The following is a 15,347-nucleotide window of genomic DNA, read 5'->3' on the forward strand; positions in this document are numbered from 1 at the left end:
TGTTTTCATGACTGACAGTTTGGAAGCAGATGGCCAGGCCTTTCTGTCACGGTGCCTCTGGGTGGGTTAGTAGCCAGTGGCTGAGCCATTTGTGCCGGGCTGGCCGGCCACATCGCATGAACACATCCCTGATAGCTTACTGAGCCTACCAGATTGTTCCCTTGGTTCTAGTCATACGTTTACACTTTCTGCTACGGCCTCTCCTTCCGGGAGCCTACATATTGTCTTTTCAGTTGCTGTTAGTCAGATACCTATTCCTAGCAAAAGTGCTTCATTACCTACCTCCTCTATTAATATTCTGAGTATTGTAATTTATAACATATTGCATGTGGTTAAAGCTGAAGTGAGAGTGATTTGGTAGAAAATCTAGCACTTTGCAGTAGTGGGAGGTGATTTGGTAGGGTCCAGGCAGTCATTAAAGTTTACCAAGTGTTGACTGGGTCCTAAGCACTGTGATAGATGCTGAGGATTCACAACTGAATAAGAAATGCCCCCTGCCTTGAAGGCAGTTGAATGACATTGAGAAAGACAATTCTTCGCAGTGTGATAAATGTCACGATAGAAGTGTGTCTTAGGGTATTGCTAAAGTTCTTCCAAGCCCTAAAAGTCTATGAAACTACCACTGACACATCTAAAAAGTGTAGCTTCATCATTTTACAAATGACAGAAATTTTAAAAGTCCATCATTACCAAGTGTGGGTGAGAATGTGATGCAGGATGCATTCTTAAAATCTTCTGTTGGAAGCATAAATTGGTATAAACACCTAGGTGAGTGTTTTGACAGTAAATAGGAAAGTGAAAAAATGGGCCTGTCATACAGCCCAGCATTTCTACTTCTAGGTACGTACCCTAGAGAATCTCCTGTATATTTCCCATGCTCTGAGTGTCAGAATGGTCCAGAGCTTGTCCTCAGACCTCTGCTCCACCTATCCTCACGCTTTAGGTGAGCTCATCCAGGCCTGCGGCTTTACATTTCTTCTCTATGCATATGACTTTCAAATTAAACTACACTCCTAACCTTTGACTTGAACTTCAGACCTATACTGTTGTTGTTACCTTGTGCTGTTGAGTCGATTCTGACTCATGGCAACCCCACGTGTTTACAGAGTAGAACTGCACCATAGAGTTCTGCTGGGTGGATTCGAATCACCAACCTTTCAGTTACCAGCTGAGCGCAAACCGTTTGTGCCACCCAGGGACCTTAGACCTATATTGGAACTCTCCATTTGGACATCTAATGGGCATTTCAGATGCATGCGTATAACATAGGAGTCCCTGGATGGCACATATGGTTAAGTGCTCGACTACTAGCCAAAAGGTTGGTGGTTTAAACCCACCCAGAGGTGTGCCTTGCCTGCTGATCTGCATCTGAAAAGTCACAATCTTGAAAACACTATGGAGCAGTTCTATTCTGGACACATGGGGTCACCACGAGTCAGATCCTACTCAACAGCACCTAACAACAACATGTATAACATGTTTTGATTCTCCTCACCTCTGGCCTGTTTCTTCGCCAGCCTAGAAAATAGCACCATTATTCATCCAGTTTTTCATTCCAAGATTTCAACACTTGGAATCACTCTTGACTTGTTTAATTTTTTTGTATCTCATCTGATCCATCAGCAACAGCTGCAAGTTCTATCCTCTGAATAAATCCCTTCTTACCATCTCACTTTTACCAGACTGTCCAAACCTGCATCATCTCTGCCTGAGCACAACCAGCTGGCCTCTAACTGATCTTCTCCTTTCTACTCATTGGCCAACAATGCATGCTGCATACAGCAGCCAGAACAAATCTTTTAAGACTAAATCCATTCATGTTATTCCACTCTTCAAAACCCTCCAAAGGTAACCCTTGGCTACCTCTCCATCCTCCTTTCCAGCTACTTTTCCCCTTGATTATTCACTCATCTTGCTGTCCTTGAATATACTGGGTATGCACTCTCCGGTGTCAGACTCATGGCGCTTGCTCTTCTTTCTGCCTGGAATGCGGCTCCCAGGTGTGCATGTGGCTTGCCCCCTATGAAATGAATGTGATCTCCTCAGAAGGGCTTCACTGGCCTCCATATCTAAAACAGCATCCTGTTTATTCCATATCAGTTTTCCTCCCTTGCCTTCTTTTTCCTTCTAGCACTTATTTCACATTATATCAAATTACATTTATTTGTTAACTTATTTGTTTCTCTTTCCTACAATAATGTTTTAGGAAGGTAGGGCTTGTCTCTTTCTTCCACTACTGTGTCTATCCCAATGCCTTGAATAATACTTGCTGTTAGGATGAATAAATGTGCCCAAGGAGATAGGAGCACAAATTTTTATCGCAGTAATTTTTGTTATAATTGAAAATGACCTAAATATCCATAAACAGAATAATGGATAATACATTGTGGTATATTTGTATATGAACTACCATATATCCAGTGAAAAGTAAATGAACAAGAGCAAAGTATATCAACTGGATAAATTGCAAGAAAATTTAGAACAAAGATTGCAAGGTGCAAATGCATATAGTGGAATCACTTTTATATAAATTTAAAGTCCTTCAAAGTAGTCTATCTCTTGTTGGGATAAATGCATATATAGTGAGGTTAGGAATGTAGTAAAGTTGGGAACGGTAAACTCAAAATCAAGGTAGTGGTTTTCTCCGAGTGGGTGGGAATATGGAAATAAATGGAACAGAGGTGAGGTCCACAGGGCACATCAACTGCATCTGTAATCAAGTATTCCTTTAAAAGATGTAAAAGAAGTACAGCAAAATGTTAAGATTTAACAGAGCTATGGTGTTACTCCATGACTATTTATTATGCTATCGTCTGCACTTTTCTGTAAGCTTGAAATCAGTTCCTAATTTGAAAAAGACTTAAATAAAAACAAAAACCTGAGACTGTTGATGGTCAGTGAGGTAGAAGAAGATGCAGATATATCAATCGTCTCTCCTACAGTTGTGACATGGGCTCCGCCCCATGTCAGAAAAATGTGACTGAAATGAACCGTGGCTCTTGGGGACCACATTTTAACTACCACTACACACTCTTATTAGCAGTTCCATACCCTGATTTATGAATAAAATAGGAAAATGGAATGTTTACATTCAGAGAGGCCACCATCTCCAAGAAGGTCCTTTCTCCAATCAGATGAGAGGAATAATGCTTTACAATTGTACCTTTTCTATTTTTTAAAGAGCACCTCTCATATATATTCTCATTTACCATTCATGACAGTTCTGGAAAGCAGGTGGTTTCAGTATTTTTTCCCATTAGACAGAAGAAGAAACTGAAAGGATAATTGAGTGCGTGGCAGACGTAGAACTAGGCCACACTGACCTCTGGTGACCACACACTTGGTGTCAAAGGGTCCCCAGAAGGTGAAGTACCCCTGAACTTAGGGAACTAAGTACTCCTGCCTTCATGGATATGAAAGCAGAATGGCACCTATTTGTGGCTACATTGTGTTACTTAAAATGTACAACTCTATCATTTTACTCAGCATTCCCATTTCTGTAAGATGACGCTTCTTGGGAAGAGACTATGAAGTTTTTACTCTTAACTGTTTAAGCTGCCTTGAGATCATGTAAAATGTGAGATTTGTATCTTCACAATCACATATTCTACTAGGATATTCTTTTTTCCCCTAGGCCTCATATCCAGTGATGGGTTTTGCAGATATCTGATGTCAGATGAAAATGCCCCAGTCTTCCTAGATCGCTTAGAACTTTATCAAGAAATGGACCACCCTTTGGCTCACTACTTCATCAGTTCTTCCCATAACACCTATCTCACTGGCCGACAGTTTGGTGGAAAGTCTTCGGTAGAAATGTACAGACAGGTTCTCCTGGCTGGCTGCAGGTTGGAAGCTCAAGATGACTGTTTTTGTGCATAATGCCCTTTGATTTGATTTATTTTCCTCTGAAAAATGTTGTTGTTGTTGTTAGCTGCTGTCAGGTTGGCTGCTGGTTCATGGCGACCCCATGCACAACTGCCCAGTCCTGCACCATCCCCATGATTGGTTGCAGATTGGACTGTTGTGATCCATAGAGTTTTCTCTGGCTGATTTTCAGAAGTAGACCACGAGGCCTTTCTTCCTAGTTTGTCTTGGTTTGGAAGCTCTGCTGAAACCTGTTCAGCATCGTAGCAACACATAAGCCTTCACTGACAGATGAGTGGCGGCTGTGCATGAGATGCGTTGTTGGGACTCAAACCCACTTCTCCTGCACAGAAGACAAGAATTCTACCACCGAACCATCACTGCCACCCTCTGGAAAATAGCAAGTAGTAATCAGAGTAAAGAGAACATTTGTCTTTCTCTTTAATGGATTATTATAGTCATTTAGCCTTGGCGAGGAAAGACAACATTTGTTCCAGAAAGGTTCTCTTGTGGGTCAAGTGATAGTTTTATATAAATGGAAAATATGTCCCCCCAAAAAAAAAATTGGGGGAAAAAAAAGAAAATAAGCATATTTTAAGAAGTCATATATCAAATTTTCTGTTGCTCAAAGGCAATCAATGAAGAGGTGTCCCTGGTAGTTTTACTTGCAAATTTAACTTTACTTTAAAAAAAAGTTTTAAAACTTAGTTATCTGAAAATAAAAATTATTCAAAATGTTTTTCTCTTACAGAAACTGCCAAATGTTTCTGATTTAAAGTATAACAAAAATACTAAGGTGCAACTAAGAAATATAGTTAAATTATGATTTTTTTCTTGGTTATCAATAACCAGTATTTTATTTTTTTTAACCCACTATTTTTTGAATGTGGGAATACTTTAAAATAAATTGACTACATTATTACTTCTGTCTCTGACTACTTCAGTGTGAATCATTAAAATAATAAGAATATTTTCCAACATAGCCAAAGTAACATCATTCTAACTAACAAAATTAAAAAATAAATTTTTTAACATCATTGAAAACCCAGTCCATCTGCAAATGTCCCCACTTGTCCCCAGATTGTGCTTTATTGCAGCTCTGTCACACCTAGGATTTCATGCAGAATCACACTGCTTGTTATGTCTCTGAAATGTCTTTTGCTCTAAGATAGTCACCTTTTGATTATGTCAACTGGATGAAGAGAATATGATTTTAACCATATAGCCTACAAAACAATCCTGTTAGCTAATTCATTCTATTTTATGCTTCTGTAAAAAAAAATTTTGTTGTCTTTTAATTTGTGCACACACTATTTTAAGGACTCAATATTGTAATTTCACTATATTCCTAGATGTGTTGAACTTGACTGTTGGGATGGAAAAGGTGAAGACCAAGAACCAATTATAACTCATGGAAAAGCAATGTGTACAGATATCCTTTTTAAGGTAAGTTTTAAATTACACAGCCACAGCCTCTTCCAAACTATTATGAAAATGCAGGAAATATGGAGATGGAGAAGAGAAAGCTAATTATTCGTTTTCTCAAGCATTTTAGCTTCATATTTCTTTCTTCCAGTTTTGAGGAGAAAGTCGAGAAAAAGATTTTCTCCACTTAAAGATGTATCCTTCATGCTCCTTTTTCTGCTTTCAGATGGTGACTGTGCTACGTAATGAAGTTTCTTTGGCAATCTGCCTGGTTCTCCTTACCTTAAAAACAGCTTTTCATTTTCTTATCTACTGATTTACTTAGTTACTTTGCGGTATTCCTCAAAGGACATCAAGGTGGCATAAAAGGATAAATAGAACACAGAAAATGAAATAGATTATAAGTAGTGCTTGTAAGGGTAAGAAAATAAGATAATGCCAACAGTAAGACTAGACTGTATGAATGCTTACCAAGAAGTTCTCTTAACTGACAAACCATACCACGAGTTGGGCTCCACTCTTTCTAGAATCCAGTGCAAAGAGAGAAATGATGAGTTCCAGAAAACCATAAAGTACAAATAGAGCAGTTAGTTAAGAGAAGCACAGCTATGCTCAGTATTGAGACCAGAGAGAATTTTTCTCCTGTGGACCCTCATAAAGAAGAATCAACAATTATATAAATAGATATCTCCAGTAATGGTCTTTTGGTGATCTCAGTGTAAGATTTCAAGGCTGGTTTCTTAGAGTGTTCCTCAATATGGCCCAATGATGTCCTGCCAAAGGACAAGTCAAAGAGAATGAGATTTTGTGTTTGGCCAATATGCCAAGCGTGTCAGTCTCTGTTGGTCTTATGTAACTAGGGATGGATATTGTAACATCCAAAAACAACAGTTCTCAACCCTGTCTGCATGTGAAAAATCACCAGGGGTAGTTTTTAAAACACAGATGCCTAGGCCCTGCACCCATAACACTTCATGCATATCATTTCTCTTAACCAAGATGTTTGTGAGCTTTGAGCATCAATAAATTCTGGATTATGCTCTCTGAGAAGTACCAAGAGTACACTGAAGTAAGAAGCAATGAGTTTGCACAGTCAGCCAAACTGATAGGAAAAGTTGATGCACACACTCCTCCCTTATTGACATGGCTAGGTTCCAAAGACCAGGTGGCTATGTGAAAATCGGCGTTATGCAAAAATGGAGAGTGACCACATCAGATCACAAAATGGAGGATGACTGCATTATTACATAACTGCCAAATTACATCATTACATAACTGCCAAACCACTGAGAATCATGGCCCAGCCAAGATGACACATAACCTTAATTATCACAGGCAGCGTTACTCTTGCCTCACATCTCGGTGTTTGTTACTACCAGACGTATGTCAATAATGCACAAAATAGTCGGATAGTAAATTTTTTACTATTGTCATAAATGTGAAATGTCAGATAACGAGACAGTCGATAAGTGAGGAATAGGTATAATCTTTTTAGAAAATTAAGGAGTTTAATAAGGAAGCATAGCTAAATAAAGGCCATGCCACCAGTATTTAGAGATGAGCCACTGAGAACCCAAGGACCAAGCCAAGATGCTCCTGGAGGAGTAATTCTTGGTCAGCTCAAGTAGACAATCAAGATCACAGCCATTTTCACATGGGAAGAAATTTCAAGCAAGAATCCCCAAATGACCACCTCAGTCATAAGGATATCTCAATAAAATACATACTTCCAAATTATCCAAATTTGGCATTATAGTTTCAAATGGATTTCCCTAGATAGCTATTTGTACAATATTTTCCTGATTAATCAAATGATGGGGCTTGCCCTTTGGTTAGCTATAAGCCAGTAAGAATTTGAGAATTTTTACCAAGTAGGATGCTCCAGTTTAGAAGCATTGTTCTGTAGCCATTCTTTGTAAAGCTAAGCAGAGAACAGGTCCAATAGTTTGTTAAGGCCTATCCTATTTCATAAGGGGGCCTGGTGGCACAGTGGTTAAAGAGCTTACCTGCTAACCAAAAGGTTGGCAGTTCAAATCCACCAGCTGCTCCTTGGAAACCCTGTAAGGCAGTTCTATTCTGTCCTATAAGGTTGCTATGGTTAGAATCAACTCAACTTGATGGCAATGGGTTTGGTTTTTGATTCATAGAGATGGGGAGATGACATGTTCAGCTCATTCAGCAGTGTTATCAAGTGATTAAGGTAGGTTACAAATAAGGGGTCCACAACACTTTGCTGTTTTACCTCACATGTTGCTTCATCAGCAAGGGGAACCCCTCCTCAGTGACCTCGCTTTTCACCAGGCTAATACCAAACAAAGGATATTGCAAATGCCACATCCACACACAGGGGTCTATATCAGGTTAATGAAATGTAGCCCAAGACTGACTCCAGAACACAGAGGAAAGTCACTAAAGTTTCCAGAAGCCGTGAGGTTCTTAACAACAGATTTCTCCACACAGTGGAAGAAGTGGAAGAGTGGTCTGTAGTGAAATAGCTGCGGCAAAAACTCCCCTCTCGTCACTGAGAATGGTGAACTCTGAGCTCCTGTTTGGCAGATTATCGAGCAAGGAACTGGCATACCATTTAGATGAAACGTCTAGTCAGTTAATAGCACCATAATTTTGGAGACGTGAAGGATAGCTCTGGAAAAAAAATAATTATGAACCATTAACTGTGCCCTGGGTCTAACCATAGGAGACTGACTCTGTAGTTATCTAGGTAAATGGGATCGCCCAATCTGAGCTGCTGGCATTGACTTTCTGAAAGGCTCAGATTAACTAGCCTCTGAATAGTTTTAGGTGCCTTAAAACTTTTGCTCTTTTCTCTTATTAAGTCTCTTTATCTTTAAAGGATGTAATTCAAGCCATCAAGGAAACTGCATTTGTCACATCCGAGTATCCTGTTATTCTCTCCTTTGAAAATCACTGCAGGTATAATTATTCATTCTATCCAAGCCTGTGAGTGTTGTATCCTAACCCCCACTTCTGTTCTACATCCTTTAAAATAATTTGTTTTGTGAAGTTCTAAATACTGACTAATTCTCCAGTTAAGGGCACAGAGTCTTGTGCAAAAACAAAAACAAACAAAACAAAAAAACACTTAACATTATTTTAATGTGTTTTAAAAATGCTCCCTCTAAGCAGAAGATCAGAGATTGGGATACCTTGCTGAAAGTTTCATCGAGCTGGAAGATTTGACAATATATTTGAAGGCAGACTTCATTAATTTGAAAAACACTTTTCATTCTGTTTACCAACCCTTAGTTTCGGAGTGGAATCTTCTCCTTTCCTAATTACACCATTTAAAGTTTATGGTATTTAAAAGTACATCTCACATTAACATCATAAGGCCAATCATGCGTTTGGCAGAATGGGAGTTTTAACTGTGTAGGAATGGGCGCTTCTTATTCTTGGACTGTTAATAGATGTTTGAATTTACAAATGCCAGTTCTTTCTCTCCAGCAAATATCAACAGTACAAGATGTCCAAATATTGCGAAGATCTATTTGGGGATCTCCTGTTGAAACAAGCACTTGAATCACATCCAGTATGTATTTTTAGATAACCATATTTCTAGCATGAATGGATTTGTTTTGAAATTCATTTCTGAAGGGTCAAGTAGTACTAGAGGACTAATGCTAAAGATCTTCGTATCTATTTAAATTCCTTGATACAGAAAGCCTTTCATCATGCTTGACAGGGACGTATAGAGAGACATAAAATAAACGTCTCGTTGAATATAATCTGGAAGATCATGGGGTCTTAAGTTGTTTGCTTTTCCATCCGGAAATTTCATAAAGCACTCAGTGGCCAAGGATCTAGACTTAGCACTGCCTCTCAGCTTTAGTTACCTGTTAGATTCACCTGGGGAGTTGTTAAGACTACCTGTGTCAGGACCCTACTCTTAGAGATTCTGGTTTAATTGATCCAGGGTAGGACCTGAGCATGGTGTTTTTAAAGCTCTCCAGGTAAGTCAAACGTACACCTAAGGGTTCAGAACCCATGGGAGCATGTTGCTATGGAAAATACCCTAGATCACACTCTTAACTCCAAAATAACCGTCGGGGCAATATTATGTGTACATTTTTTGAGCTTCACTTTATACCTGCTAATTTCTTCATAATGCCAAATATTCTTAACCTGTGGCCCATAGATAGGCTTTATGGGGTCTATGAACTCATTCTGATGGTATACAAATATTTTGTGTGTAATTATTCCAGAGAGTTCTTCACATTCTTAGAAGAATCCACAGTCCTCAAATAGAAGGTACTTTGCTACATGTGAATACTTAGGGGGGGCTTAACAATGAGTGTTGTTTTTCACAAGTGTGTCTATGGAAACTGAAAAACACAGAGGAGACAAGTTATTTGCCTCTTTTGCTCCCGCCCTCTGATTATCTTTAGCCTGCTTAAGCAGTGACTGTGGGCGCCTTTTCTGCCTGTCTCCTGCAGCACTGACTGTTTTCCCTGCACATTGGATTGACTTCCAACTGCCAGTGCCTACAGCATTGTGTCTGAGGCCATGCTCCGGTCACCGGAGCCTGCTCTGCCCACATGAAGGACAGGCCAGAAGTGCCAGAGAATTCACCTCCCCCTCCTCCCCAAGCTCCCTCACTCCCCAGCTGGGGTAACCGTGAGCACGTGTTCTCCACTTCCTCCCAGGTGCCCCAGCAGGGACAGTCTCCAGTTGCCCACAGTGATACCTTGCTTGATAGCACACCTTTTCTTAGCTCCCTTCTTCTTTTTCTTACTTCTTGTCTCCTCTGCTCTTGTTTCCTGGGATTGCCTCCCAGGTAAACTCCTGGCACTTTAATCCTTGTCTCAGAAGCTGTTTCTAAGGGTTCCCAAACTAAGATAATCCCTGATTGATTGGCTTTACCAAAGCCCTCTGTTTATTATCTTGGTTGGGCTAAGGCACTTTTGTGGAAAGACCACTGCATTCTTAGTGGAGTGATGCACACATAGTACATGAAGGGTATTGTAGGAAGTACAGGTAGTGTAAGAGGGAGTAAGACCTGCTTCCTGATCTAAGGGGCATTTAATTTTGGGGAGGTCACAGGACACAAATGAAAACATACAACTAAATTAGGAGATGGCCTAAGATGTGTTAAATATTTGTTGGGAATGTCCAGGTCCAGGGGACTGGAGAATGGATCACTTACAGCAGGCTTTCTGAAGGAAGCAGAGTTCAGGCAAAGTGGTTTGTTTGAGGGAAGACAGGCACGGGAGTACCCAGGGCTTTCCATGTAATGAGTAGCATACAAATTCATTCTGAAAATGAATGAATGGATGGAAGGACAGATAGGTGGTTGGGAGAGTGGATGGGTAAGTGGGCGGGTAGATGAATGAAGGAATGAAAGACGGGAGTGGATGACTAGATATAAGACAGTTCTTTGGCTCAGAGGAGATAAAGAGAAGGAAGGGACACCTGCTTTGCAGATGTAAGTGAAGCCATGGTAGAGTTTAGATTTCAGAAATGAGGAGCACTGCTTCTTTATTACCCGCAAAGCCACAGTCCCAGGTGTTAGATTGGATCAGCTGACTGAGCTCACAGGCATACTGGACAGCCTAAAACTTGGCGGACCCGGGGAGCCTCTTGGCTTATGCCTAGGAAAGCCAATTCTGACCTCAGCCATCACGATGATCTCTTCGGCTTCACCAGACCTTTGAAGGCCTGATATAGAGCAGTAACCCCTCCTGAAACACACCACCCAAGCTCTGACCCCAGCTCCCTTTGGGAAAGTGGAGCAGCTCTGCCCCTCTAGAGACAGCCTGGATTTCAAGTTTGCAGCCTTAGTCTAAGGCAGAGTTTGATGTGTGGGCTGGTTCCTGTTGGGGAGTGACCACTTAAAAAACTGTGCTGAGTGCCATCTAGTGGATGTTGGGTTGTATAACTCATGGGCCTTCATGCTCATTCTGGCCTTGGGAATGAAAATGAAGAAACACAACCTGTCATTAACTCAGATCTTTCTGTTTGTTTCTAGCTCGAACCCGGCAGACCCTTGCCATCCCCTAATGACCTCAAAAGAAAAATACTCATCAAAAATAAACGGCTGAAGCCTGAAGTTGAGAAAAGTAAGGCAAATACACACATACATGATGGAAGTACACTCACATGATATGTTTGCACAGTTCTGTTTTCTAGAAAGAAATCACTGAGTTTTTAGGGGGTAGGAGTGTAGTGGTGACGTTATATGTGCTTTCCTTTTCAAAGCAAGGTTGCCACATTTCCAGTTATGTTTAGTTGCCACATCAACTCCTTCCTGCACTGGCAGAAACATACTCATGTATTTCCTATGCCAGGATTTAGAGGGGTCCCAAGGGGAAATGGAGCCCTGGTAGTGTAGTGGTTAAGAGCGTGACTGCTAACCAAAACGTCAGCAGTTCAAATCCACCAGCTGCTCCTTGGAAACCCTATGGGGCAGTTGTATTGTCTTACAGGGTCGCTATGAGTCAGAATCGACTCAACGGCAACAGGTTTCAAGGAAAATGGAAAAGGCATTTTAGAATTTATCAAGATAGAAGGAACTGGCATCTTTTAATTTTATATACATGAAAGTCCTCTTAAAAAGTTTCTCTTTGCAGTTTGCCCGTGTGATATATGCATATCTGAGGATCCTAACTAAATACACGAGTTCGGGAGTGTGTGTATGTGTGTGGAGAGAGAGAGACAGAGAAAGGATTTTTGTTGAGAAAATTTTTTATTTTCTTTTCTTTCAGCCTGTTTTTTAGTTCAGTGAATTAGTAGCACCAAATATTGGTATGATGACACTGTGTTTTCTCCAGGTATTCTAAAGTAACATTTAAAAATTATATGAATGACTATTTTTATTATGAAAAAGATAATGTCAGGAAAAATTCAAACAAAGAAAATAGAATAATTCCAAATTTTATACACACACATTTATACAAATATATGTGTAATATATATAAATGTATATACACATACATGTTTATACATATACACACATTTTAACAAAACTGAGATCATGTTAACATACTGATGGTTAATTTTTTATTCAACCAATTCAGTATACCTGCATCTGGTAGTTTGTAATTCTACATAACTTTAATTGCAATGTATGAAACATTGTATGTAGTTCATTAAATGGAACGTAGTATAATTAACCAGTCCCAAGTGAATGGACTTTTACTTGTATAAAAACAACAATGGTAAGAACACTTGATGTTGATTTGTACATTTTTGAAACTTTCTCTTTGGTATCAATTGGGACAATTCAAATTGCTTAGCCAAAGCATAAGGAGCCCTGGTGGTGAAAAGGTTAAGAGCTTGGCTCCTAACCAAAAGGTTGGCAGTTTGAACCCACCAGCCACTCTTCAGGAGAAAAGACCTGGCAGTCCACTCCCTTAAAGATTACAGCCTAAGAAACCTTATGGGACAGTTCTACTCTGTCATATAGGGTTGCTAAGAGTCGGAATCTACTCAGTGGCACACAACAAGAGCCAAAGCATATGCACATTTTGTCTGATGCATCTTGTTATACTGTCTTTCAGAAAAGTTGTATCAATTTGCACTCACACCAGCAGTGTACAAGAGTGCCTGTTTCACAGCAATATCCTTAACACTGACCATTGACCATCTTTTACGTGTGCCCAACAAATAGAAGAAAAGCAGTATCTCGTTTTATTATTTGCATGTCTCTAATAACTAGTCTCTGTATATACTCTTTTGTGATTTTCCCCTGCATGTTTGCCCATTATTCTTTCATTTCATTGGTCTTTATTTTTATTTATTTTTAAGAGCTTTTTATATATTATGGATAACAACCCTGGTTGTATCAGTTGTAGATATTTTTTTCTTGAAGATTTTTCAGTCTCCAGTGTGCATTTCTCTTTTCTATTACATCTTCACCGTAATTGTTAATAAACCTTGGTCATTCCCAGATTCTCCAAATTATGGGCTTTTGTTATCCAGCCTTAAATCCTTTACAATGACTACGTTCCCCTCTCAAGCCTGGTGACCAGAATTTTGGGCAACCCACCCACATACCAGTAGTTCTTTCTTGTGTGCATAAAGTGTGGCTGTGGCATGTTCCTTAAGAAGCCAAGACCATCAGAATTGGTGACACATGGCCACTACTGAGCCTTGGGAATGTGGCCAGTAGGTGCCTCGACAGTGTGGTTCCTTGCCCTTTTTATTTCCTCCTCAGTGTCCATCTTAAAGCCCAGATTTTATATGTGATCTAATATCTGTCACTATCTCCTTCTTGTTGGTTTTTAATAACAGAGCAGCTCGAAGCTTTGAAAAGCATGATGGAAGCTGGAGAATCTGCTACTCCAGTTAACATCTTAGAGGATGATAATGAAGAGGAAATAGAGTGTGGTAAGCTGTTTTACTTTAAGTTACATGTCTCTGAAATACTTCTTAAATTAAGAAAAACATGAATTTTTCTCCGCGGTCCCTTATACAGATAGTCCTTGACTTACAAAGGGGTTCCATTCTGACGCTGCGTTGTAAGTCAGTTCTGATGTAAGTAGAATGCTTCTTTTTTCTTTTTCAGTTTTCATTATTATTGCCTTTTATTATCAGTATCTTTATAAATCCAATCTTTGAACGTTTGCAAGAGAACGTCTAAGAACGATAACATTAGCAAATTGTGCGCTGCAGCGTTGTATGTAGTACATATTACCAACGATAAGATGTGCAAAAAAAACAGACATCGTAAGTGCACTTTGTCATCTCTCCAATACGTCGTAAATCAGGGACTACCTGTATATAATGATGCTGTTTTTATTCTTAGTAGTCAGGTATGTATTCATGGACCACCCTTAATCTTTTGGTATTTTTCCAAATATTATTCCTTCTCATTTATCTAGCCACCAGATTTTCATGGGTTAGTCATCTCCCTTCCTGTTGTGCATTCAGCTGTTCAGCAGAAATTCACAGCCAGGGTTCCTTGAAGCATGTGCTGTACAAGGCAGGGGTTGGAATAAAAAGAAGTCTCTTCCTATAAACAAAAGCACGAATTCCAGTCTTGTTAATGACGATAGTAGTGAGGCAAGTTAATTTTTACTGTGTGAATGTATTATTGTGATAAGAAATAATACTTAAATCTAAAAGATACATTTCTATTCATCAGTAATTAGGACCATTTAAAAACTATGCTACCATTTTCTTTAAAGCAATTGATAATCAATAGAAATAAATCCAATAAAATAGGATGCTAAACAAAAAAAAAAAAAAGGTGGGGGGGAAGGAACATGGGTAGAGACCCTCAGGTGAATGATTAGTCTGTATGAACACACAAAGTGAACTGGAAATTCAAAGTCAATATTAAAACTTCAAGTTCAAATTCCTACAAATAATCAATTCACCAGAATTATCCACACAGGTAGATAATTTCAGTAAAGGCAGCCTTGCTTAAAATATTTGATGAGTTGACTTTAGCATCTGTTTTACATTTCCCATATAACCACAACCATAATTGTTGTTGTTGTTAGGTGCCATCGAGTTGGTTCGGACTCATAGCGACCCTGTGTACAACAAAATGCTGCCCAGTCCTGCACCATCCTCAAGATCGTTGTTATGCTTGAGCCCATTGTTGCAGCCACTGTGTCGGTCCATCTCATTAAGGGTCTTCTACTTTACCACGCATGATGTCCTTCTCCAGGGACTGGTCCCTCTTGATAACATGTCCAAAGTATGTGAGATAAAGTCTTGCCATCCTTGTTTCTAAGGAGCATTCTAGCTGCACTTCTTCCAAGACAGATTTGTTTGTTCTTTTGGCAGTCCATGGTGTATTCAATATTCTTCACCAGTGCCATAATTCAAAGGCATCAATTCTTCTTCAGTCTTCCTTATTCATTGTCCAGCTTTCACATGCATATGAGGTGATTGAAAACACCATGGCTTGCATCAGGCACACCTTGGTCCTTAAAGTGACATCTTTGCTTTTTAACACTTTAAAGAGGTCTTTTACAGCAGATTTGCCCACTACAATGTGTCGTTTGATGTCTTAACTGCTGCTTCCATGGGTGTTGATAGTGGATCCAAGTAAAATGAAATCCTTGACAACTTCAATCATTTCTCCATTTATC

General features: G+C 39.5%; 1 protein-coding gene across 1 annotated transcript in view; it reads left to right on the top strand.

The window, feature by feature from the left end:
- PLCB4 (phospholipase C beta 4) overlaps positions 1 to 15,347 on the top strand; it is a 423,663-nt gene that overhangs the window by 319,273 nt on the left and 89,043 nt on the right. The window contains exons 15-20 of the mRNA XM_023737565.1: positions 3,583 to 3,845; positions 5,217 to 5,310; positions 8,141 to 8,220; positions 8,752 to 8,836; positions 11,273 to 11,363; positions 13,537 to 13,632. Coding sequence (XP_023593333.1) covers positions 3,583 to 3,845; positions 5,217 to 5,310; positions 8,141 to 8,220; positions 8,752 to 8,836; positions 11,273 to 11,363; positions 13,537 to 13,632 — 709 coding nt within the window. The remainder of the gene's footprint in view (positions 1 to 3,582; positions 3,846 to 5,216; positions 5,311 to 8,140; positions 8,221 to 8,751; positions 8,837 to 11,272; positions 11,364 to 13,536; positions 13,633 to 15,347) is intronic.

Source organism: Trichechus manatus, unplaced genomic scaffold, assembly GCF_000243295.1.
Source record: "Trichechus manatus latirostris isolate Lorelei unplaced genomic scaffold, TriManLat1.0 scaffold00104, whole genome shotgun sequence".
Classification (NCBI taxonomy): domain Eukaryota; kingdom Metazoa; phylum Chordata; class Mammalia; order Sirenia; family Trichechidae; genus Trichechus; species Trichechus manatus.